This window comes from Barbus barbus (assembly GCF_936440315.1).
Source record: "Barbus barbus genome assembly, chromosome: 11".
NCBI lineage: Eukaryota > Metazoa > Chordata > Actinopteri > Cypriniformes > Cyprinidae > Barbus > Barbus barbus.
Genome location: NC_136739.1, coordinates 33,148,557 through 33,167,699, shown reverse-complemented (window position 1 = coordinate 33,167,699; position 19,143 = coordinate 33,148,557). Strand labels below are relative to the sequence as shown.

General features: G+C 38.1%; 1 protein-coding gene across 7 annotated transcripts in view; it reads left to right on the top strand.

The window, feature by feature from the left end:
- The window catches only part of LOC306876960 (R3H domain-containing protein 1-like), a 61,230-nt gene extending 43,209 nt beyond the window's left edge, over window positions 1-18,021 (top strand). For 5 of the 7 annotated variants that reach the window (XM_079428438.1, XM_079428441.1, XM_079428442.1 and 2 more), the window contains 8 exons: window positions 3,920-4,053; window positions 6,804-6,901; window positions 9,689-9,792; window positions 13,306-13,439; window positions 14,522-14,666; window positions 14,746-14,819; window positions 15,874-15,945; window positions 17,305-18,020. In XM_079428438.1, the coding sequence (XP_079284564.1) occupies window positions 3,920-4,053; window positions 6,804-6,901; window positions 9,689-9,792; window positions 13,306-13,439; window positions 14,522-14,666; window positions 14,746-14,819; window positions 15,874-15,945; window positions 17,305-17,307 (764 nt within the window). In that variant the 3' untranslated portion in view covers window positions 17,308-18,020. Of the gene's footprint in view, window positions 1-3,919; window positions 4,054-6,803; window positions 6,902-9,688; window positions 9,793-13,305; window positions 13,440-14,521; window positions 14,667-14,745; window positions 14,820-15,873; window positions 15,959-17,304 lie in introns of all 7 variants that reach the window. The other 2 variants (XM_079428437.1, XM_079428436.1) reach the window with 2 other exon arrangements.
- Window positions 18,022-19,143: the final 1,122 nt, after the last annotated feature.

The window sequence follows — 19,143 nt, the reverse complement described above, 5'->3', positions numbered from 1 at the left end:
GCTCACACAACATCAAGCCTGTCTCTGCTGTCTGAGTAAACACTGAACACGCTTCTCCTGCTTGGGTTGGTTACTATTGCTGTATCTCTCTTAAGTAATTATTTTAATGTTTTTGAAAGAAGTCTCTTCTGTTCACCAAGGCTGCATTTATTTTTGATAAAAAAAATACAGTAAAATTGTGAAATATTATTAGAATCTAAAACAGCTGTTTTCTATGTGAATATGTGTTAAACTGTAATGTATTTCTGTGATCTGCAGCTGTATTTTCAGCATCATTTCTCCAGTCTTCAGTGTCACATGATCTTCAGAAATCATAATAATATACTGATTTACTGATCAACAAACATTTCTGATTATTATCAATGTTGAACACAGTTGTGCTGCTCAATATTTCTGTGATACATTTTATTTTTCAGGATTCACAGATGAATAGAAAGTTCAAAAGAACAGCATTTATTTGAAATTACATTATAAATGTCTTTACTGTCACTTTTGATCAATTTAATGCATTCTTGATGAATAAAAGTATTAATTGTATTTTTTAAATCTTACTGACCCCAAAGTTTTGAATGGTAGTGTATCACAGTTTCCAAAAATGTTTTATAATATTTTTAAATATTATTGTTTTACTGTATTTTTGATCAAATAAATATTGGTAAGCATAAGAGACTTAATGCTCCAAATTTTTGGCTGGTAGTGTATATTTTTCAGGAAATGTATTCAAATGTTTTATACATTAAATAATCATGTGGCAATGTCTGTGTTTGTATAATATGGTAAATGAAAACTGCTCGTCTCATTTGATTTTCTATATTTAGATACTGGAATAAAAAATCACAAGATCAGATGAATTGGTGTAAAAATGTCTCAAAACTGATATTAAAAACAGATTTCAGACTGATACTGATTGAATGAGAGGGATTTGAAGTTTCTGTTGGGTTTAATGTCACGAGATCTCATCTCTAATACAAATACACCGATGTGAATAACCTGTTTCTAGTGGCTCACTTCATTTGCATCTTGAAGGAGCATGTTGGAATCATGTCTGAATGCTGTGTGTCGAGATGGAATGATGATGTTTGCTCCAGAAATGAAACCCTTCAGATGCTCCTGGCGTGAAAATCCGGTGAAAAACATTTCTACTGTTCTCTACCTGCAAGCTCAGCTGGAGTGTTTAATATAATATTCCCATCATGCTCTGCTCCTCAGTGGAGGTGAGAACAGAGCTAAAAATAGCGTGCGTTCGCCGTCTCCTCGCCGCAGGCCGTCCGTTTCCTTCGTCCCACTTATGCTCTCATCTGGGCTAAATTGATTGCATCCCTTTGGCCAAAAGCCAGCAGAAATTGAAACGGAGAGGAGGTCACATGCTCCCTGGTAACCTTGACACCGATGCAAATTACCCTGCTCTTAACGGGCCGCGCGTGTAAATTAATGCCTGTTCGTACGCTGACACGCAGAAGCTTTCAAAGACGTGACTTCGCAGCCGTTATATAAGCTATTGTCATTTGGAGAGCACGTGTGTTCAGATAATGAGAGGCAATTTAACGCTGCTGGTTTACTGAGATCACCAGTGATTTCAAGCATTGCGCTAGTAAGGGTATCATTAGCTTGTTCTGCGACGATATCAATCTGAATTCATAGATTTGAGATTACAGACAATTGTGATGCAAGTATTTGAATAACTCTCATAATGCATTCAAAATTTGTGTGCTATTTTCACATTCCTGCTCCGTTTGGACCTGAAGAATCATAATTTAAAAATATAGCTGCAAGCAGCGATGGCGGGCCCAAGCCATCAGTGCAACCGCCACCCCGGTGGCATCAGGAAAACTGTGCCTAGCGGACACATGCATTTACAGTAACCCTCTGCCAGTCTGGTTTTAAGAGATACAGCAATTAAAGGGTTAATCCGAACCATCAAGACTGTGAAAGACTGTTACTTTAATAAATCGCCACGGCAAACACTGTTCAAGATAACTAAAATTCGTTAGCAATTTAAGTTCCTCAATGTTTTGGCATCATGTTGACAGTTTGGTGTGCATAGTGTAATTCTCGTCTGAGGAGTATGCATTAATTCACAGCCTGATTTTTCCAAAAATCCACATTCAAATCAAAATAGCCAACTTCCTGTTGGTCTGTATATTAGAAAGTTGTCCTGCTTGATGAGAACAATATATGTACCAAGTTTGGTGACTGTAATTAAAAATAACCCCCCAAGTTTTGTCAAAAGGTGGCGCTATTGAGTGCCTCTTCCACACCCTTTTATGAGCTTTTGCCAGTGTCTATCTATCATTAATACTGATATGTGTGTTGAGTTTCATGAAATTCTAAGCATGTTATCTGCCTCAAAATCACCGGAAATGAATATTCAAGTTTGACACGTTGCCATGGCAACAATATTTTAGATATCAATATGCCCTCAACAGAATTACATCAGCAGTGTTTTGACATTATTCTGATGAAGTTTGAAGCAAATCGAGTAAAAATAAAGATGCTGAATTCAAAGCATTTTGAAAATGACATACTTCCTGCAGCCAGTTGGTGGCGCTATAACTTTGACTCCTAATAGTCACATCTATGAACAAACTACTGAAGTTTCATCATAATCGGGCAATGTGTGCAACAGTTATTAGACACATCCTGTTTCTCATTTCTCGCCATAACTTCATCGCCTCGCACAGATTTAGCGTAATTTAGCGTCCCCAATGTCTTGAGATCATATTCACCAAGTTTGGTGACATTCGGTTGGAAATTCTCAGAGGAGTATATCAAATTCCAGAGCATGCGCTTTTGAAACAACCCTGAATAGCCGACTTCCTGTTGGGCGGAGCCTATGACATGCAGCACAAAAGTTGTTCGGCTCAATGAGATCTATATGTGTACCGAGTTTCATATGAATACATGGAAGTATGTGTGAGCTATACATGTTTTCTGACTGTGTTCCAGGGGGCGCTGTAGAGGCCCTGTGCCACGCCCGGGTCCCAGCCTCTGTGGTGTCCTAATGGGAGCAGATTCCAGAGTTTTTGAGCACGTTAAGGCCCCCCAAAACCCCAGAATAGTCTAAAAAAATAAATAAATAATAACAATCCTTAGAAAAACTAGAGGGCCCTGCACCTTAGTGGCTTGGGCCCTAAAAATATAATATTTTCCAACTAAAACCATAACGTATCTGATAAACGACTTCTCATTAATAAGTCAATGTGAAATTGTTTTCAATGTAACCTGTTGTTACTGCATTTACTAATTTTAATAATACATATATAGTAATAAATTTAATAATACATTTTAGTAATAAATTGAGAAATGTATTGAGAAACATATAATTTAAGAATTACAGTATTAGTACCATAGGAGTGAATGGAATTTAATTAAATTCCTTTGAATTTATTGCTCATAATTACTTAGAACCAGTCCAAATTAATTCATTTTAATTTTATTTGCACAAACTTTCACTTTCAGATGAAGAAAATCAGTTTTTCATGCTTCAGTGGTTCGTCAATAAACAAACACATTATATAAGTATTTTTGACACTAATAATACTCCATACATACCGGATCCAAAACAACCCAAACACAAAACGTGTTGCATTTTTTTTAAATACTTATATTTTAAAATTCTATATATTTCTTAAAATATAATGGTAAAAAATAAATAAATGACGTAAATAAGGGTCTTAAAGCATTCGCAAAGTTTCATTCACTTACTAAAATCTATGCATTTTCTCAGAAATGTTTATGTATCTGCATTGTATGTATAATGCGTTATAAGGATAAACCGAGTTTGTTGATTGACAGGATGATTTTGTTTTGTCAATGAACAGTAAATGGTTTATTGGGTGTTTCTGTCATATTTCTTCTGTTTGGGTTCATGTGTTGCTGTTGAAGTTGTGTTTTCAGTCGTTTCTGTGTGTTTCTTCAGGTTACCAAACTATGATGCCAAATCAGCAGCAGAGCTACCAGAACGTGATGCAGCCGAATCAGACGCTGCACAGCAATATGGGACATCAGATGCAAGGCATGATGGTCCAGTATCCGTCAGTGCCGTCGTATCAGGTGAACGCTGCATTCTGGGAGCATGTAATGACTCTGTCAGCAGAGTCGTGCAAAGATTATTTATAGCGTTTCTTGTTCTGTACTATGATAGGACAGATAAAGAAAGGCTATTAATAATCTAATGTATAGCACAGTAATGGAGGCAGCAACATGTGATAGATAGGACTATTGCTGCCTTCATTACTGTGCTATAGGCTACATTTAAAAGAAATGCCTTTTAATTTTATATATTTACTTGTTTTTATGAATGCACTTTACAACAATACAAAGAGCAATGTGTAACATTTTACCAGATTTGGTCCTACGCTTATTCACTTTTATTTGTTCCCCACTAAATAATATTATTTCAATAAATGTTTAGATTTTATAACATTGTGCATTCATGATTTTCTAGAATAACTTTTGCTGCTAAATTATCCTCTAACCTAGTTTATAATAGTAATTTTGTCGTCATTTTTTTTTTTGTTATTTTTGATTAAAATGAAGTTGTCTATATTTAATTGATTGCGTTTAACACAAACGAGTGACGATCAGGTCAACACACAGAAATATAGAAATTCTACATTGATTTAAAAAAATAAAATAAAATAAAAAACTGCACTGGTATCGGATCGGAATCAGCCGACACTCAGAATTTTCTGGATCAGATCGGATAGTGGTATCATTGCATCCCTAGTTTTTAGTCCAGACAGAAACTGCACACAGACTGAATGTGAATGTAAGTCTGTGTAAATCCAGTCTCTGACAGCAGGTGGCGCTGATGGAGCAGCAGAATTACAGCTGTTTACCGTAACCTCCGTGCACAAAACAGCATTGTGATTAAAACACTAATTTATTAGGTATTACATGGACCGAAGATGTAAACAAAATGCCATCGAATCATTTCTGAAGGCAGTCATAACCTTCAGAGATGCATTCATATAATTTATTCATTCATATACATCTCAAAAAATTAGAATATAGTGAAAAAGTTAATTTTTCTTGTAAGTTATTTCAAAAAGTGAAACTTTCATATATTTTAGATTCATTACATGTAAAGTAAAACATTTTTAAAAATTTGTTTTAATTTTGATGATTAGAGCTTACAGCTCATGAAAGTCAGAAATCAGTATCTCAGAATATTAGAATATTTACATTTGAGTTTCAATTAATGACCATCTCTACAGTATAAATTCAGAGTATCTCTTGTTCTTTGAAACCACAATAATGGAGAAGACTGCTGACTTGGCAATGATCCAGAAGATGAACATTGACGCCCTCCACAAAGAGGGTAAGACACAGAGGGTCATTACTGAAAGCTGTGGCTGTTTACAGAGTGCTGTATCAAAGCATATTAAATGCAAAGTTGACTGGAAGGAAGAATTTGGGTAGGAAAAGGTGCACAAGCAACAGGGATGACCGCAAGCTTGAGAATACTGTCAAGCAAAGCTGATTCAAACACTTGTGAGAGCTTCAGAAGGAGTGGACTGAAGCTGAAGTCAGTGCATCAAGAGTCTCCACGCTCAGACGTCTTCAGGAAAAGAGCTACCAAGCCACTTCTGAACCAGAGACAACGTCAGAAGCGTCTTACCTGGGCTGTGGAGAAAAAGAACTGGACTGTTGCTCAGTGCTCCAAAGTCCTCTTTTCAGATGAAAGTACATTTTGCATTTCATTTGGAAATCAAGGTCCCAGAGTCTGGAGGAAGAGTGGAGAGGCACAGAATCCATGTTGCTTGAAGTCCAGTGTGAAGTTTCCACAGTCAGAGATGATTTGGGCTGCATGTCATCTGCTGGTGTTGGTCCACTGTGTTTTCTGAAGTCCACAGTCAACGCAGCCATCTACCAGGAGATTTTAGAGCACTTCATGCTTCCATCTGCTGACAAGCTTTATGGAGATGCTGATTTCATTTTCCAGCTGGACTTTAGCACCTGCCCACACTGCCAAAACCACTTATAAGTGGTTTGCTGACCATGAGATTACTGTGCTTGATTGACCAGCCAACAGACCTGACCTGAACCCCATATGGAATCTATGGGATATTTTCAAGAGAAAGATGAGAAACAGTGGATCCAACAATCCAGACGAGCTGAAGACTCAATAGTGCCTCAGCAGAGCCACAGGCTGATCTCATGCCGTTCCTCACTGATGCTGGAGTTTGTGCTAAAGAGCCCTGACCAACTATTGAGTGCAGAAATCAACATACTTTAAACAACTTGAACTATTCTGCTTTTTAAATCCTTTTTTTGATTGATTTTAGGAAATATTCTAATATTTTGAGATACTGGATTTTGACTTTCATGAGCTGTAATCTCTAATCATCAAAATTAAAACAAAAAACTTTTGAAATGTTTTACTTTACATGCAATGAATCTAAAATATATGTTTCACTTTTTGAAATAAATTACAAGAAAAAAATTACTTTTTCATGATATTCTTATTTTTTGAGATGTATTGATTTGTATAATTTCCTCGGCACTCTTTTAAAACCTCCTTTTCCGCCCTATTTTCTCTCAAAACAAAACTACTCTTCTGCTGTGTGCACCTGAGACTGGTACTTAAACTCTGCTGGATAGTATTTATTTATCCTCAGCTGTTCAAATCACGGTAATCGAATACGGTTTTAATGATAATTAAAATATGAAATGGTAATATTAACCGCGGAGAGTTTTATCCTGATTTATCGTTAAACCGGTAATCATTCCATCCCTACAGCAGAGTTAATCCACATCATTAGTGTGTAATTTCTGTCTGTGAATGTGTTTTGTGTCAGGTGTCCGTGCCGCAGCAGACGTATCCACAGACCGTTCCTGCGTCCAGCGTCCAGGTTTACTACAGCATCATCCCTCCCAGCCAGCAGAACACTGTCAGGTACATGCTCTCATTCACTCACACTGAACCACACCGTCTAGCACATCTGCAGAAGCTTTAGGATTCATTCAGATCCTCTAGGTTAGGCTGGGTTGCAATTATTCTAAATAAGATATCTGAGCTTGTGTTTCAGAGTGAAGCGTGTCACTGTGTTGATTCACACACGAGCAGCTCGTGAGCCAGTGTTTTCACTGAAAATAATCCACATGAACTCCATCTCTGAGTCTGGGTCGCTTTAATAAGCGCTTTAATAAGGGGGAAGTCGTGGCCTAATGGTTAGAGAGTCGGACTTGTAATCCGAAGGTTGTGGGTTCGAGTCTCGGGCCGGCAGGGATTGTAGGTGGGGGGAGTGAATGTCCAGCGCTCTCTCCACCCTCAATACCACGACTGAGGTGCCCTTGAGCAAGACACCGGACCCCCAACTGCTCCCCGGGCGCCGCAGCATAAAATGGCTGCCCACTGCTCCGGGTGTGTGTTCACGGTGTGTGTGTGTGTTCACTGCTGTGTGTGTGCACGTTGGATGGGTTAAATGCAGAGCACGAATTCCGAGTATGGGTCACCATACTTGGCTGAATGTCACTTCACTTCACTTCACTTTAATATGCATTTAGGAAGAAAACATGAGCCAACCTTCAAAACTCTTAACTCTTTTCTTTTTTTTGCAGTGAAGTATTACAATAGAAATATATATTTTTGTTTTTATTTAGTATTTTATTTAGTAATTAGTGATTTAATACTAGTACTACTACTAATAATAATAATTATTATTTTGTAGCCATACTGATATATAATCACAAACATTTGGCCAAGTTATGCAGCATTACTAATAAGCACAGCAAACCTGGATTTTTTTCATTGCATTTTAAATCCCAATTTTTATCAGAAAAATTGCAATTAGGCTAGATTTTTTCCTCAAATTGTGCAGCGCTACTACAGATGCTGTTTTATTATATTTTATGTATTTATTTTAAAGATCTTTTCCTCGTTTTGGTAGAATTGCGCTAGCAACGCCAAGGTCACGGGTTCGATTCCTATGGAATGCATGAACTGATCAGATTTGCACTTTTAATGCAATGTAATGTCAAATGCATAAATGCCCATCTCAAAAGGAGCTGAGAGCGTTACAGTGATATTCAGGGCTGGGGAGTAAAAAATTAAGACATTTATGTGCACCAATTTCCAACATAGATTTGGAGTGTCGTAATTACAATAAAAGCACACAATATTGTGATGATCTGCCGGCGTAAAACAGAAAATGGACGGAATAATGAATCTGAAGCTCATGGAGTGTATGGAGTTCAGCTGTGAAACTGTATTGTAAAAAACAGCTGAATTTATTACGATTTTCCATGTGTCTGCTGACGAATGTTCATATATGATTTTTTAGAATAATAAATTCAGACTGCTTTCATCTTCTGCTAAATAAACTCATAATGAAACCCTCTCATTGAGGTGTAAAATGGCTCAATTCGTACAGGTTAGTTTTGCCTGCGCTGTAAGGAAGAGGTCGTCTCTCGGGGCTTGACTTTAGTAGGCCACGCTCAAGATGATTTACAAGGCCAGAAACGCAGCGGGTCTTAATATAACACAGCGGGTCCCGAGAGGAGAGCGATCTCAGCGCAGCACATCCTTCATGAAGCGGCTCCTCGTGTCCTTACTAAAGCAATTTCAACATTTTCAACAATAGGGCCCTACAATCTTTTTCTCTCTGTTTTTTTTTATTTTTCTAAAATATATATGCTGAATGAAGGCATTAAACATTTATTCATTTTTAATCAAGTGAAAATTAAACCCTTTTATTTTTTGGCAAACAAACAGAGGTTTACTGTCAAAATTAATACATGGAAGAAAAATTGTGTGAATATTCCTTTAAAAAAGTTTTAATAATAATTGTATTGGAATTGACAAATTCCATGGCATTCTGTGCAATAGAGTAAATTCTGTTTTTCTGAATGGACTCTGTGATTCCATCCGTGTTTTCACAGAAACCATATTGCCCTAGAAATGTAAGCAGACTTCAGAACAGCTCGTGTACCCTGTGCTTGATTTAATACGAATCAGTACTTGTAGTACCGACACAATTCAGTCAGTGCCCTTAAAGGGATAGTTCACCCAAAAATGAAAACTGTCATTAATTACTCACCTTCATGTTGTTCCAAACCCGTAAGACCTTCGCTCATCTTCTGAACACAAATTAAGATCTTTCTGATGAACTCCGAGAGCTCTCTGATAGACAGCAAGGATCCTAACACCATCAAGGCTCAGAAACATAGCAAGGAGATCGTTGTAATAATCCCTGTGACATTACGAAGCAACGAGAATAGTTTTTGTGCTCAAAGAAAACATTTGTCTCCTCCGCGTCACCCTATAGCACCATTTTGGAGAGTATCACAAACGTAACCAACGTATGCTGTTCTGTGTCACGCGGATACGCTGTTTACGTTGTTTACACTTTGATCTGAACGTAAACAATATTGTTTACATTTGTGATACTCTCCAAAATGGTGCTATAGGGAGGAGACGATTGTTGAATAAAGTGTTTTTGTTTTCTTTGAGCACAAAAAGTATTCTCGTTGCTTCGTAAGATCTTAATTTGTGTTCAGAAGATGAGCGAAGGTCTTACGGGTTTGGAACGACATGAAGGTGAGTAATTAATGACAGAGTTTTCATTTTTGTGTGAACTATCCCTTTAAAAGTACAGAATTCGGCACCCGCGCTGAGAGAGTAGGTGACTGCTGAAGGTTTTGGGCGCTCAGATCATGTGTTTGCATGTGTTGGTCTCCTCAGCTCCTCCGTGGGGTTCCTGCCTCCTCCAGGAGCGGAGCAGATGTCGTACCACCGCACCTCGCCACCCTGCGGCTCGCAACAGATGCCCTCCCAGCAGTGCTCAGGTACAAACCCATACGCATCTTCCTCTCCTCCTCCTCCTCCTCCTCTGCACTGCACTCAAACTGGGATGATGATGATATACACATCACAGTTTATCTCAAGCCGATGTTAAGCTGCTTTGACACGATCTGCATTGTTAAAAGCACTATACAGATAATATTGACTTGACTTGATGCGTATGGGACGATGGGAAATATCACAATATTAGCAGATGCAATACTGCATCAGTTGGTTTAATTTATTCACGATCAGAAATTAAGAGGCAAAGTCCTTACTGTTTAAAAAAAAAGTATATTCACTTAATCATGACACATTTCATCGTTAGTTAATAGTAACCTGCTTTCATTTGGAACTTAATCTCTAATCTTGAAACACTTGTTTATTTTATATTTTTTTAAAGTCTTTCTTTAGTAAAAATATCTTTATTAAAGTTATTTAACCTGTTAGGAGGACAACACTTTTTTTTTTTTTTCACTTTGAAATTTCATATTATGATTAAAAAAAACATTGTGACAAAAGCTTCAACGACTATTGTGAAAATTTGATACCATTACATACCTAATGCACTTACAGTTTAATAGGACTATACATAATTAGCCTATTAAATAGAGACTGAAACAAAATGATTTTAAAACGTGTGTACTTGCTTGTAAATGTCTCCTTATATCTCCTTATCAAGCTAAAACACATCATTTGAAAAATGGACATGCGCCCCTAAATTCTTCAGCTTAGGGCCAGATGTGCTCCTCGGGAGAAAGCCAAGCGGCAAGCTCTGCTTTTATATGTCTATAGTTTGGATTCATTTTTATTTCAGTGTTAGTTTATTTTAGTAAATCAAGTTCAAATTAAAATGAGAAATTTTGCCATGGCAACTAGCTAAATTATTATTATTATTTGTTTCAATTAACATTTATTTCAAGTAACATTTTTTAAATTAGTTAACTATAATGACTCTGGTTGAATGCTGGTTTAATAACCATATTAATGTTGCAAAATTAGTCTGTTATGAAACAGATTGGATTCAGCTATAAAAGAGAATAGTCTCAGTATTCATAATAAATCAGTGTAATATTTAGTTTTCTCATCGATGAGCGTTTCTTTAATTGGGTTGCAGACACGTTTATGAGCTGAGCTCTTTATGACGGTGCTGTCTGACACAGATCCTCATGCTTTCTTTAAGACGTCTGGAGAACACGAGCAGCGTAAAGTGACCTTCAGTCTCGTGCCGTTTCCTGCGAGGTGGAAAGGTGCTAATTGAAATGACACTCTCTGCTCCCAACAATCCCATTATTGAACAGATACGGCTGGTGATTAAAAAGTAATTCCTGTGCTGCTTTGTTCACGGTTATGGCTATCTCTTAAAGAAGGCCTTCACGGCTGCTGTAATTCTCATTTTCCATTGATGTGCTCTCCATTAACATCAACGGCTTTTCTCCGATCGCTCGTATTTAATAACTAATTAAAAGACGAGGCTAGAAGGGCTCCTCAAATACTCAAATTAGATTTCTGTTCCCCTTCTCAAGCGTCTTGTGGTTTAATTTGATTGGAGGATTAAGCAGCGAGAGAAAGGACGTCCTCTCAAAGCTGTTGTGGCTCTTCAGCTCTTGATATCAGTCTCCTGTCTCAGTCTAGTGTTTTGAGTTAATGTGCCGCTGTATATATAACCATTTCATCTGTTCAATCCCCAGAACTTCCCCACTTTTTATATATATATATATATATATGTGTGTGTGTGTGTGTGTGTGTATAATTGATATACTATTATAGTCTTTTTAATTTTTTCAAATATATTTTTTTCAGTTTTCACTTTTTGTTAATTTTTGTAATTTTGTTGTTGTTTTTTATTAATTATTTATTATTATGTCTGTATAAGTTATTTATTTTAGTTAATTTAGTTTGTTATTTTTGTTCTTCAAGTAAAACTGAACTAAAATGAGAAATGTTGCCTTGGCAACTAGCAGAAATCTTTTTTAATATTTAATTTTATTTAAGTTTTATTTTATTACAAGTCACAATTTTTTTGGTTGTTGTTGTTTTAGTTAACTAAAATAATGCTGCTTTGACCGTGGATTCATAATTTTCCTAACGTTCATTGTTATGGTTCTTACGAAGTGAAGGTGCCAGAATAAAAGACCTGGGCCTGTATTCACAAAACATTTGATCTCAGCACTAAGAGTTCTCCTAAAGAGCAGTAAAGGTTTTTAGCTAAGAGTTCTCTCTTAAAACCTGTTCTCAAAGCTGCTGAGACACACTTGTGCTGAGGAATAGAGAGAAGTCTTGAGCTCAGAGTAAAGGGGCGGGGTTTCCCTCGTTGCTCTGGATGATGTCAGCATGCTCATTAACTATGCACACAGTGATTGGCTGATAGTCTCCGTCAGAGGTTTATTCATAGAAATATTGTAGAGTGCGATATTATGTTGCCATATTCAAATAAAGATTTAAAAATAAAAATGGATCATGGGTAATGAAAACAAGGATATAATCAAAAGAAAACCTGGAGTTGGGATAACCTCCAAAACCAAAGGCGATACCTTTTTAAAAGCTCATTATCATCAAATGTTTCTGAAATATTTATGTTCTAAGGCCGGAAACAGCTATTTTAGGACAGTTTGTGGCTTGGTCTTAGTGACTTTCACAGATTTAGGAGATAGTTTTAGTGCTAAAACACTTTGTGAAATACTCTTAGAGCAAAAATTTAGGAATCTTACATTTAGGACTGAGACGCCCAGTATTTTAAAGATTTTCTCCTTAATTGGCGAGTTATGAGCTACTTATAGCCTGTTATGATTCTGATGTTGTAAATGGTCTTGAAGGCATTGGGGAAGTCGTGGCCTAATGGTTAGAGAGTTGGACTCGTAATCCAAAGGTTGTGGGTTCGAGTCTCGGGCCGGCAGGGATTGTAGGTGGGGGGAGTGAATGTCCAGCGCTCTCTCCACCCTCAATACCACGACTGAGGTGCCCTTGAGCAAGGCACCGAACCCCCAACTGCTCCCCGGGCGCTGCAGCATAAATGCTGCCCACTGCTCCGGGTGTGTGTTCACTGTGTGTGTGTGTTCACTGCTGTGTGTGTGTGTGTTCACGGTGTGTGTGTGTGTGTTCACGGTGTGTGTGTGTTCACTGCTGTGTGTGTGTGTGTGTGTTCACGGTGTGTGTGTGTTCACTGCTGTGTGTGTGTGTGTTCACGGTGTGTGTGTGTTCACTGCTGTGTGTGTGTGTGTTCACGGTGTGTGTGTGTGTGTGTGTGTGTTCACTGCTGTGTGTGTGTGTGTGTTCACGGTGTGTGTGTGTGTTCACTGCTGTGTGTGTGTGTGTGTGTGTGTGTGTGTGTGTGTGTTCACTGTGTGTGTGTGTGTGTGTGTGTGTGTGTGTGTGTGTGTGTGTGTGTGTGTGTGTGTGTTCACTGCTGTGTGTGTGTGCACGTTGGATGGGTTAAATGCAGAGCACGAATTCCGAGTATGGGTCACCATACTTGGCCGTATGTCACTTCACTTAATTGTGTGTGTGTGTGTGTGCAGGGGGAATGGTGATGATGCACCTGGCGTTACCTGCGTCCCAGCAGCCTCAGCCTCAGTCACAGCTGCAGTGGAAACACAACAAATACTACAGCTCACAGAGGCCCAGCGGCGTCTGCGGTCTGGAGCCGTCTCGAGTAAGAACGCACCACATTACACTCAATATTCAATCATTTTTCTACTTCAGTGTGAAACGCTGAAACCATTTGTTTTTGTGGCATATAACTCATGCACCTCAATATGCTCTTATGTAATCTTAAAAGTATAGTTCTCCCAAAAATGAAATGTGCTGTAAATGTGCTCATCCAGGCCATCCGAGATTAGGATGAGTTTGTTTCTTCATCAGATTTGGAGAAATGTGTCTCTGCATCCTAGGGCCGTCAGTAAAACCGGTTCTGTGATTAGTAGTAAATCTCCATCACCTGCTTTCAGATGGAGCTGCATTTACTACAAAGAGCCGTAGTTCACTGACAAGCTACGCAAAAAAAAAAAAAGATTGCAGATGATATAATCGCACGATAATGAAATCAAAGATATTGTTTGTGATAAAGATGCTTCTCAGTGAACTACGGCTGTGTAGTAAATGCAGCTCCATCTGAAAGCAGGTGAAATACCACATTTAATAACATGTTTTTACTCCAAACTCACTCAGTCGAGTGTTTGAAATAAATCCTGTGAGATGATGTGGTTCTTACACAGAATAAGGAACATATTTCATAGTATTCTACAGGCACTGCATTCTTATATACTTTATAATGAAAATCATAAGAACTCAGATAAATCATATATTGTCGTAGTCGTGTGTTTATTAGTCGTTGAATCAATGAAAGCAGTTAAATCTTCTGTTTATTCAGCTAGCGCTATAGGGATCTCCTGGGTTTCTTCTGAGTTTCTCTGTCCTTCAGATGAAGATTTACTACTGATCACAGAACCCTGCTTCACTGAGAGATGCGCATGACTATCACAGCTTTTGTGTTTTCATGAAATCATAATTGCGATTTATCGTGCAGCCCTATTTATCAGTGTCTCAGCAATGGATGCTCTGCAGTGAATGGGTGCCGTCAGAATGAGAGTCCAAACAGCTGATAAAAACATGTTGCACCTGGCGTGTTTTTATCAGCTGTGACACATTTCTCCAAACCTGATGAAGAAACACTCATCCTGATCTCAGATGATCTGAGGGTGAACATCATCTGGATGTTTATCTGTTTGTTCACAGAGCAGTCCTCAGCTGGGAAGCCCGTCCTCGTCTCCGGCCCAGTCTCCCACACCAACACACCTCACTAACGTGAAGAACTTCCGTCCCAGCCTCAACACTGTTCCCATCATGCCTCACTTCTCCAGATCCTTGGTTTCAGGACAAGGTGAGTCCTCTGGTCCTGTCTGGTGATTAATAAAGTGTTGAGGATGTTTTGAGGATCATCAGGTGTGTTGTTGTGTCAGGTGAGGTGCGCTTCCAGTACAGCCCTCAGATCCGCCCTCCGTTACTTCAAGCCCCGCCCACGCTGTCCAGTCAGGTCAGCCCACCAATCACAATCCAGATCACATTAACATGCTACTTCAGAATATTATAAAGCCATTATTGGCCACTTTAACTCACAGCAAATCTGCCAAAGTTTGAATGAATTATCAATATAAAATATAAATGTGACCTGTGCTGGCAAAATGAGTCACAATGAGCAAATTTTCACACAAAAAAAGACCTTCAAAATGATGTATGATTTGTTGGAATCAGACGAGAAATGCCGGAGCTACAGCTGTTTGAAATCGATGGAATCAGCAAAGTACATTTAGAGAACAACTGAAGTAAAGTTTTCTGAAGGTTTCAAAGCAAAACCACCAGCAACATTACATCTTTACCCCCACTTCTTTTCTTAATAATAATTACTAGATTAATAATCACTATATAGCTGTTTTTATTTCATCTTTGATGTTATAAGAAACGATGCAAAAAATCAACAAATATAAGAAAGAAACAAGTTTATTACCTACTCTTTTAATTTTACATCTGAACATAAGCATTCAAGAAAAACAAATAGTAAAATGTAAAAATTACTTTAGTGTGTTCATTAAAAATAAATAGATTATTAAAATTACAAAAGCAGTTCAATCAAGCAGCGAGTTAGATGTTAGATGAACAGTAAAGCGACAGACGGCCTGGATATTAACACACAGATCTTATAGATCGTTACACATCCGATGTTTCCCCCAAACGTTCACTTAAGATATAACAGATTATGCTTACATGAATACTTTAATATATGTAGCCTGCTGTAAATCTGTGTTTATGTGTAACGTCTTTGTGTGCGCGCTTCGGATGAGAATCAGAGGAGAAAAGGTACTCCTCTCAGAAAACATACTTTTAGATGTTAATTACTATGTGGAGCACTGGGACCGCTAGACGAGGGTTTAATGAAGTTATTTTTGTGAAAATCTCAAATTCAACCAAAATTTGAAATTTTACAAAATTCAAAATTAGCCCGTGTGCGTTCACACTCATTCTGCCAGCACAGGTCACAGATCAATAGAGTGTAAGTACATGTGAATGTAATGTGTGTTGATGCTCTGTAGGCTGCGGGGGGGATCCGGCCCACGGCTCGAGGCAGGAGGCTGACGAGGAAAGCGCTGTCTACAGATCTCAGTGTAGGTCACACAGGTAACCCTAGATCTGGCCTAGCTCCAGATCCTGCAGAGTTTCGCTCATCAAGCTCTTCACGATCACCAGAAAGCCACAAGCTGATGGACTCGTGAAGGCTGGAGCCAAACTCTGCAGGAAAGTGGACCAGAGTTGGCCGGTCCTGATGTAGAGACACACCTGAGAGAGGAGCCATGATGATGATGATGATCCTGCCTCTTCCTCCTCCTCAGGGTTCAGTGTTTTTTGTAAAATTGTTAGTATTTCATCTGTACATGATAAACAGAGTGTTTTAAAGCTGGCCTTGTGTTTGTTCAATATCTAGTTATTATTATTATTGGCCGGGTAACGTTGCTTTAAGTCATAATCATAATTCACTGGAGAAGAGTGAAATTCAGTTTACTAGAGGAGGACTAATATATCAGTATATCTATACTAATCTTATACTAATATATAAGTCCAATTTCTTGGTTAAAGTGTTTATTAGCTTTTTTTTGTGGAAGAAAATATTGTAATAGGATTATAGAATAAATGTATAGTATTTTTTACAGATTTATCTTGTTAAATTTAATCAATTTTCTAATTCAGTATTATGTAAATTAAATAAATTTATTACATGTATTATTTAAAATGCCCCTATTATGTATTTTGAAAATGAGCTTTCATGCAGTGTTTGAAGTGAATGAAAACATCCTGCAAAGTTCTGAAAGGGCTCCGTGTATAAAGCTATTCTCAAGAGTCACTCTGAGTCACTGAAACCAGTCGTTTTTAACACCAATCCCAAGCATTAGCATATTGCCCGCTCACTTGTTTGATTGTTTTTGATCGTTAAATATAGCGGTTTCCCCGGTAACGCTGTACACACAAACACTGCTTTAAATAAAATCGACCAATCAGCGCAGGTTAGCGTCACACAGGGGAGGGGCTTGGAAAAATGAATCATTGAGCAAATAAGGTTAAAATAAATGCATATTATAAGAAAATTAAAGTGTTTTTTGTCCTTGCATGCATGTCAACCTGCTGTTGGGGACTCCCAAAACCAAAATATGAACCTTTCATAACCCATAATAGGGGCACTTTAAATACATGTTAATAATTATATATAATCAGCTTGATATCAGCCTTAGGCCACCCTGCTGCTTTGGTCATTAAATACTCATATCAGTCGACCACTATCGTTTGCTTGTGTTGGTCCATGTTGTGATTGTTGCTCAAACGTCTGGTTCAGTCCAGCTTGAGACCCACAGATGATGCAACAAAAAGAAAAACACTGCATCTTAAGCAGATCCTCATGCCTCGGTCCAGGCTGTGTATCGGTGGATATGGTGTGTGTTGGGTTTGTTCTGAGTGTGCTGTGTCTCCTGCAGTGACCGGCCGTGTGCTGGAGGTCAGTCGGGTGGATTTGTCCTCATATTGTCCGGCTGTTATTCCTCAACACTCAGCCAACTCTTCTGGCAGACAGACTGAGCTCCAATCCCAACTCAACAGCTGACTGGAACATATCAACATACAGCCGAACTGTTCTTCTTTATTTTTATATCTCTGTTTATTGGTTCCTTCGTGTTCCACTTCAGATGGACTTCTTCCACATCTCTCACTTCCTCCACCAGCCGTCGTGTGCCTTCAGTCGGACGAACAAAAACTAGCGCCGTCTCGTGACAAACACAACCTGCTTTTTGTAAATAATTGATAGTTGAATTCAGTTGATTCTGTTTCCTCTGTGAAGCATATTTCTGGTTAATGTCTTTGTTATTAATTTAAGACATACGCACTGTCATGTTTTTAACGAGTTAATGAGTTGTTTGCTGTTTTCACACGTCATGTCATGTTCCTGTTCTGTTTGTTTGGGGGTCTTTTAATATTATATTCGTGCTGGGGAAATAAAAAGAGGAAAAAGAACAACAGTTTTGCACATTTATATGAACTCTCTATATAAATCAGTTTTTTCTTTTAGAAACGGAAGTCTGAAAGACTGTTCAGTGTTTACTGCTGCAAGTCCATTTTTATTTCAGTTTGAGAGCCAATAAATGTGTTTCCACCAAATGCTTTCTCAAGCACCGGCGCGCGGTGGTTTTTCTACATGTATAAACGCTCCTGCCTCCGTCATTCATCAGGCTTTATTTCTCAGCCAGGAGCCGATGGACACCGTCGTTCATCTCAATTCTGCTTTTATTGGCTCATTTGTCTGCTACATTAACCTGCCGTTCACCTCATCCGTCCAAACGCCCCGCAGCTCATCCAGATTCCTCTGTATTTTCCTCCTCCAGTAATTTGGCAGAAGAGAGCTCCCTTATTGAGCCGCGGGGAGCTGCAGCTGCTGGAATCTATGATGGACAGCTTCATCTTCATACGGAGGTCCGGTAAGGCTGTGAATTGGCGAGATTATTAACGTGTAATTAAATCAACATCTGGAGAGCTCAGCTCATAAAGGCTGGATCTCTCGGCGTCGAGCTTCTGTTTATTCAGCAGGAATTGATGTTTTATCAGAAAACCACCATCCAGTCCTTCTCTAAGACCAGAAAATAGAGCCTTTTCACTGACTGGGATGGTTTCCACAATCATTCACATTATATCGCAAGGTTTTAATATTTGCATTATTCCTTACATAATTTTTTTATTATTAAAATATTTTAATGTCAATTTCAGTGTTTTAGTATTATTCATATGCTATTATCATTTCTGTTAATATTTTAAGTTGGATTTTATTTTTATCATTTTTTAGTAGTTTTGTGGTTTTCATGTCCATAGAGTTTTTAATCTTTTGTTTTGTTTTAGTGTTTAATTTTAGTACTTGCACTTAATTGAAAATGGGAAATGAACTTTCTTACATTACCTTGGCAATGAATTAGAATTATTTATTTTTAATTCTCCTATTCCAACTGGAATTACATGAGATCATAGGGCAAAGAGAAAAGATGAGTCTGAATATGAATTAGTGAGGATCTAATGTCCAGAGGTTGGTTATGTGACGAATACATCTATATTTGAACAGAACATGATGCATAGGCTACTAAAACAAACAACGTCCAAGCAGCGTTTCAGTGACCAAAATACGAAGCCATTTTCATCAACCCTATCAAATAGAAATGACAAAATCCTATTTATATTTGAAATACATGTTTCATAAATACTGACTATACTCTCATTCACTATTATATTATCGCTGCAGCTCGTCATATTAATGTGTTTCACTAGTTAGCAGCTGA